General features: G+C 35.7%; 1 protein-coding gene across 2 annotated transcripts; it reads left to right on the top strand.

The window, feature by feature from the left end:
- The first annotated feature begins 1,585 nt into the window (after positions 1-1,585).
- LOC111391343 lies at positions 1,586-2,913 on the top strand. Of its 2 annotated transcripts, XM_023016544.1 has the most exons (2): positions 1,586-1,850; positions 1,946-2,913. In XM_023016544.1, exons 1-2 carry the CDS (start codon positions 1,840-1,842, stop codon positions 2,706-2,708), a joined length of 774 nt encoding a protein of 257 aa, XP_022872312.1. In that variant the 5' UTR covers positions 1,586-1,839; the 3' UTR covers positions 2,709-2,913. The 2 variants fall into 2 exon arrangements, with proteins under 2 accessions (XP_022872312.1, XP_022872311.1); XM_023016543.1 differs by having other exon boundaries at positions 1,586-2,913.
- The last annotated feature ends 3,706 nt before the right edge of the window (positions 2,914-6,619 follow it).

The raw sequence follows: 6,619 nt of genomic DNA, 5'->3' as shown, positions 1-6,619 counted from the left end.
TTTCATAAAGGTGCATTGTCTGGAAAGGGTGCATGGTTTGACCTCAACCATTTCGTCCACACCCTTTCATGGTCTATAAATAGGACCATTTGGGTGTCCTATTCCACACAGTTTGATATGCAAAAACGTCTCTCATCCTCTCTTCTATCCAAAATCAAAATCATTTCATTTATTTTGATTTTCTTTCATTTCATCCTTGGAGTACATAAGCCTAAATTTGGTTCGTTGTACTTGTGTTTTGGAGTGCTACAAACACAAGTGTAGCCGTTGTATCTTGGGAGTCGATTGTCAAAATCCGTAGGCACCGTTGCGGGGCAAATTCGACTTAAGGACAAAGAGTCCAACTCTTGCCTCGGCTTTGTCACCATCATTATACTTATTTCGGCGTCACTATTCACAAAATTCTTCCAACATATTTTACTAGAAGTAAACATCCCGTGATCGCTCCATATGTAACTATAATCCTCAGAGGCGTGCAATATATATAAACGTAGGGCACATGGAGGATCGAAAGGGGTATGAAAGGACCTCATTAGCTGCAAATTTTAATTAGTTCACGGGTCACAATTATATGTAACGTTATTTTCTGCCAACTGTAACTTATAATTATTTACCAAAACGTTAAAACTTCAGACATTAATATTGGAAATTAATCCAATAATAATGATGGTTTGTATTATGTTGCTGTTAGTACTGAATATGGATTTAATTACTTTCACAGAAAAAGGGGAATGCAAAGGGTCACACAAGAAAGTTACTGCTTCGCATTATTATTCCCTTGCTTTTGTTCAAGTATAGGTGAGTTGGTGGCTGATAACCACTGGTTTTTAATTCATGGGGGACCAACTTTCACTGCCACAATTAATCATCTTAATGGATAGAAAACAAAAAAATTTATTACCTTGTGTTTCTAATTTATGTGCTATTCTCGACCTTTGACTAATGAGAGATTTAAGTTGAATCTTGCTACCAATTCGATAAGAGAACGGAAAAATTGGGAAATTGGTTTGGTTATAATTTATAAACCAAACATGAAAAACTCATGATGAAACTCAAGTAACACTGCCTATTGAGAGCATATCTCAGGGTTTGAAGTGTCGAACTAGGATCGAACCAGGAGTATAAAATATTAAAACAATAAAAGGAAAATAAAATTTTAAGGTGAACGAACTTGTTTACCCTAAGAAGTTTTACATTTTTGACTTTATAGGTCTAACTGGACTGGTTCTCAATTTTCTAATTGAACTCGTTAGTCAAATTCGATTTTCAAAACATTGCGTATATTACTGTGCATTGTTATCTTTTTCTAGTCGATGAGATGGGGTTTATAACATAGTCTAACCTGCCATAAAGTAACAGTTTAAATGCCTAAAACGGTTAGATTAGCAGATTGAAACGTGGTGGAATTGCCTGATACCTTCGTTGCCTGGTCAACCAATAACCATTGATCCCAAGGGAATAATAATAATAATAATAATTGAGCTATTTTTATTATTTTGCTGCATTCATTCTATTCATGTTTATTATATATTTATTTCTTAATTTGTTTTGCCATTTGAAATTTTCAATATGGGCCTGTCAAAGACATAAAGAAATAAACCTTCAAAGTTTCTGTCTCAAAGTTCCATTTTTTCCTCTGTCCTAAGATGCAAATTTTTAGGTAAGAGAATCATATTTAATTCATGAATATGGGCCTGTCAGTAACCTTGATTTCCATTGTCTCTCCTCTCATTTATCATCTTCTTTAAAATACTTCCAGGCTCCAGTTCTATCTCTCCTTTCTTCTGCAGATAGCCACAACTAACAGTATGAGAGATTTTGCATCTTGTTTTAGTGAATATGCAGTGCAGGTTTCTGATACATCATGTTCAAGTTATTCAAATAATTCTTGTATTTCTCCTAATCTGATCCCTTCAGTTCAAAATGCTGTCAAATGTTTATATAGAATCACACTCTCCACTCAGAAGCAGATTTTGATCACAATCACATGGTGCAAGAGCAGTTTGACTCAAGGTCTTAATATAACCTTTGGTGACGATCAATCAAGCGCCTTCAAACTTAATACGAATTCACGTTTATTCAGAAAGTTGAAAGGCAGCAAATCAATTGAATTCCAGAATAATGAAATTGAGGTTTTCTGGGATCTTTCTGCAGCCAGGTACTCTACAGGCCCTGAACCTGTTGATGGATATTACGTCTTTATCACAGTCGATTCAGAGCTAGGCCTAATTTTTGGAGATATGGCTCAAGAAGCTTGGACGAAAAAGCTCAAAAATGGCACTCCAATGGCGAAATCCTCATTAATTTCACGCCAAGAACATTTCTCTGGAAATACCCTTTACTCAACTAAGGCTCAATTCTGCAATACTGGTGCTGTTCACGACATTTTGATACGTTGTAGTGGAGAAAACGAAGGCCTAAAGTATCCGGTCTTATCAGTTTGTATCGATAAGAAGATTGTAATTCGCATAAAGCGCTTGCAATGGAACTTCAGAGGAAATCAGACAATTTTCTTGGATGGTCTGCTCATTGATCTCATGTGGGATGTTCATGATTGGTTCTACAATCCAGCCTCAGGATATGCTGTGTTCATGTTCAGGACCAGAAGTGGTATGGATAGCAGGTTGTGGTTAGAAGAGAAGCAGTTGCGGAAAGATCAAGATCAAGTTGAATTCTCACTATTGATCTGCGCCTGCAAAAACTTATAGAAGACAAATTTTATGGTTTTTTTTACTTCTCTTGTTTCTTTTACAATATTCTCGATATATTTTTTATATTAATAGTTTGATCTTGACAAACTGACAATAACTTGAACAATGTAAACTCTTATTCCTTCTTTTTCTGTTTTTGAGGTTTGAAACTGCAAGTGCTAGATTGATATCATGTATTTTATATGTCCCATTAATTCTTTTTTCTTCTTTTACATTTCCATATTTTAGAGTGATTCAATACCTTTGATTTCTCTAATAAATTGGTTAGAGTGCTTATACACATGTAAAAGAGGGTAAAATTTTTATTTTTACAAAATTTTCAGGGCCATGTGAGGCAAAAAGCTTACACAAGACACCAAAATAATCAATTAGAATTTTCAAATATTTGAAGATTGCTATATGTGCTTTTATCATTTTCCAAGAAAGGTCACCATAACCCTGAAAAGGCAATAACAAAGTGGAGAATCTTCTGAAAAAGGGTCTAATTAGTCAGTTAGTCTTTATATGGGCACAATTCTTCTGTTATGTATTCTGATCTTTGAACGGTTTGAACCAGAAGTTAGGCAAACCATAAAACAAACTACACTACATGGTTTCGTCCATAAGTTGGCACCCAGAATTTAGGCAAAACAAATGGCTTGACAGAGTATATCAGAACCCTTTTGCATTATCTTGGGACCACATTCATGGGACCCTTAAGTCTTAACTTTTGCACTGGAACTCTATTAAGGCAAGGCTAGGAGGAGCCAATTTGTTGTTTCAAAACATGAACAGTTGTTACACATGATCCTTGAATGTTATGAGCTGCACTATTATTACATTTCATCACACTTCTGGCTGAAAGCCGTTAACTGTACTTCCATCTTCAGTTCCGTAGGATAGACTGTATAAAGAAGTTAAAATCTTGTCTATTTTACTCTTCAGATACGTCGAGTACTGCGTACTGAATATGCATATAATCTCATTAGTCAGCACAGGGTGGCTCTGGGGCATGTCCAAGTGTCGTGATTGGGTCATTAACTAAATTTAACTTTAGCAACTCTGTAATCTGTAGAGGAATGTCAAGGCCTCAAGGGAGTAGGGTCTATTGATTATTTTTACTTATTTCTACTTTTTTTGTTTAAACATATTCAGCTGCCATTTAACTTACCTAACTCTTGGCCCAAGAACAACCACCAGTTGGATCTAGAGCTTCAAAGTTCGTGCAAGGGAATGATATTAAAAAAGCCATAACTAACTCATGTTGAACATTGAAAATTCCAAGTGGTACTTTTAATATAACTCAGAGTTAATGGTTTCTTGGACGAAGTTTATGTAGGTCAGAGTGGGATTTAAGCAATTCATTGCTTCTTATTGAATAACAAATTCCCTTTTTGGTTTTGTAAGGTTTACTCTTGGTCCTCTGGACAAGAATTCAAAGCTCTTTATAAACAATACAAAAATAATGCAATTGGAAATTCAAGGGCATGATGCTTAGATTCAATCATCGTGAAATGACCTTCTGCAAGGAGGGATAAATACAGCTAAAAATTTATGCGTGCAAATGTATAGTATTGTACTACTGGTCACGTGTTATTGAAGTTTGGACCTTACTACATGTACATTAAAATTTATATAAGTGATTACGTAATATCCATAAGATACTCTACCGTTTGCCAATTTAAACCACAGTCAACTTTTTCATTCAATCTTTTCCCTCCACGTCATTTTCGATAACTGTTTATGTACTATTTTTATATACAAGAAGCATAATCATTGAAGTTTATGGATACTTACCAAAAGTGAAAAATTAAAAACTTATTTAATTTTTTTGCATGTTCGAAATTTCAAAAAGTTTCAATTTTCAAAACGCATCTAAAATGAATATGTAAAATTCATAAGTTCTCATGACGGACAAGTTATGCTTAGAAGGATTAGCAACACAACTTAGTTAATGTTCAGCAACAAATTTTTTTGAGTTATGCTGCTAACTGACAGGGTTTGTGGACAAGGTTGGTGACACCTGTGTGATTTCTTTTTTTCTTTTTAAATCATTCAATTAAATGTTGACATGTGTTCATATTTTTAAATCCTATCAACAACTTTGTTTATCTAGCATAACTCAATTTTTTTCTTTCTTCTCTTGTCAGTATTACAGGACCAGTGATGGCGACTGGTAAGCCAGTTATGCTTTCAAAATAATGGTCCTTTCCCCAAAAAAAAAAAAAAAAAAAAAAAAGGGTTGAACCCCAACCTTGAGGACCCCTTCATCCCGTCCCAATAAGGCGTGAGAAAACCTCACTCCTGTTTTTTGCACCACTAAGCTATGCCCCAAGGAACAAATAATGGTCTTTTTCGCATGGCCAGGTGGTGAGTGCTATTTTGTCAGTAAGGGTTGAGCAGCCATAAATTAGGGTATGTTTGTGAGTGATTTTGAGAATTGATTTTTTGATCGTTAGAAGAAAAGTAGAATCCACCCCGTAAAAGAAGAAGTCAAATATGACGGTTGAAATAGTGAAATAACGATCAAAAAATTAATTTTTTGAAGGGGGAATCGCTCCCAAACATGCCCTTAATTAGAAGTCATCTTCTCTTTCAACTTAGTTTTGGTGTCAAACATTTGCTGGTGCTGTTGTTTTGTTATGCCCTTGTTTGAGCCCCATTTTTTTTAAAAAAAATATATTTTTCAATAGTATTTTGATGTCATTCAACCACATATTTTTCAATAAAATAATTGTTAGGAAATATGTAATTGGCAAATTTGTGACCAAGGACCAAAATGTAATAATTGTAAAGTCAAGGATTAAAATGTCATAATTGTAAGGTCAAGGACCAAAGTGTCAAATGTCCAATAGTTCAGGGACTTGAGTTGCAATTAATCAAAGTGTTGAAGGCTAGGTCTAGGGTTGTGATGGATGCCTCGAGGTTGCAAACGGCGCGAGATTTCGCTAGAGTCACGCCATGATCTCGCTCGAGCCACGATTGCAGAACCACTGTCGCTAGACCCTCGCCAGCAGGTCGCTCGAGCGAAGTGGACGTTGCTCGAGTCACGCTGGTCCCTCGCTCGAGCGACCTATTTATCTGGGCAACATTAAATTTAAAAGCTCGCGAATTTTTGACGCGCCACAAGACCATATGTTGAGCCCTATAAATACCATTCGTCTCCTTCGAGTTGAAGATTGAGGAAATACACATTGAAGCCATATTATTGATTCTCTCTAAAATCCTTGGAGATCAAAATCCTCGAAAAGCTTTTGTTGAAAAACTTTTCTTTAATCTTTCATATTCCTTGGAGATTAATCCTTTATATCTTTCACACCAATGTTCAAAAAGCCAAACAATCTTCTAAACTTTTCAGATTAAAAATCCTTGGCTTTTGCAGAAAAACATCACACCCTGAAACACCAAAACACCACCTTCTCTAAATCCTATAAAACTTCCAGAAGATCCTCAGATTGAAGATCCGGGAAGAACTTGCTTGAAGAGCGGGAGTGCTTGATGATTCACGGGAAGTAGAAGTCACACATGACTGGGATGGTAGCACAGATCTGCTAGATCCAGGAGAGTCTTGTTCTCAAATAGTAAGGAGGTCAGAAAATTGAGGGGATCAATTGTTCTGACGTACTGTAAGTTATCTTCTACAAATAGTGGATCTCTACTGACTTGTGCCCGGAGTTTTTACCCAGTTGGGGTTTCTCCGTCAACATTCGTTGTGTTCTTTTATTGCTTTAATTTATTTATTGTTACCCGTAATTCAACATAGGTAATTAAGACATGTGAATGAATCTGGACAAACTTTAATTCTTGTGACTTGTTGCACGAATTAATTGATAAGTTTTTTTTAATTCAGCATGAACACCTATTCACCCCCCCTCTAGGTGTTAGTTGGGTCGAACGTTAGGTTTTTCAATAATATTACATGCAAATTC

This window comes from Olea europaea, unplaced genomic scaffold, assembly GCF_002742605.1.
Source record: "Olea europaea var. sylvestris unplaced genomic scaffold, O_europaea_v1 scaffold775, whole genome shotgun sequence".
NCBI lineage: Eukaryota > Viridiplantae > Streptophyta > Magnoliopsida > Lamiales > Oleaceae > Olea > Olea europaea.
The sequence above is the reverse complement of the archived record's forward strand: the minus strand, read 5'-3'. Positions and strand labels throughout refer to the sequence as shown.

Excerpts from the sequence above, each read along its gene's own strand:
- LOC111391343 (XM_023016543.1), top strand. The coding sequence starts at position 1,809 with ATGAGAGATTTTGCATCTTGTTTTAGTGAATATGCAGTGCAGGTTTCT.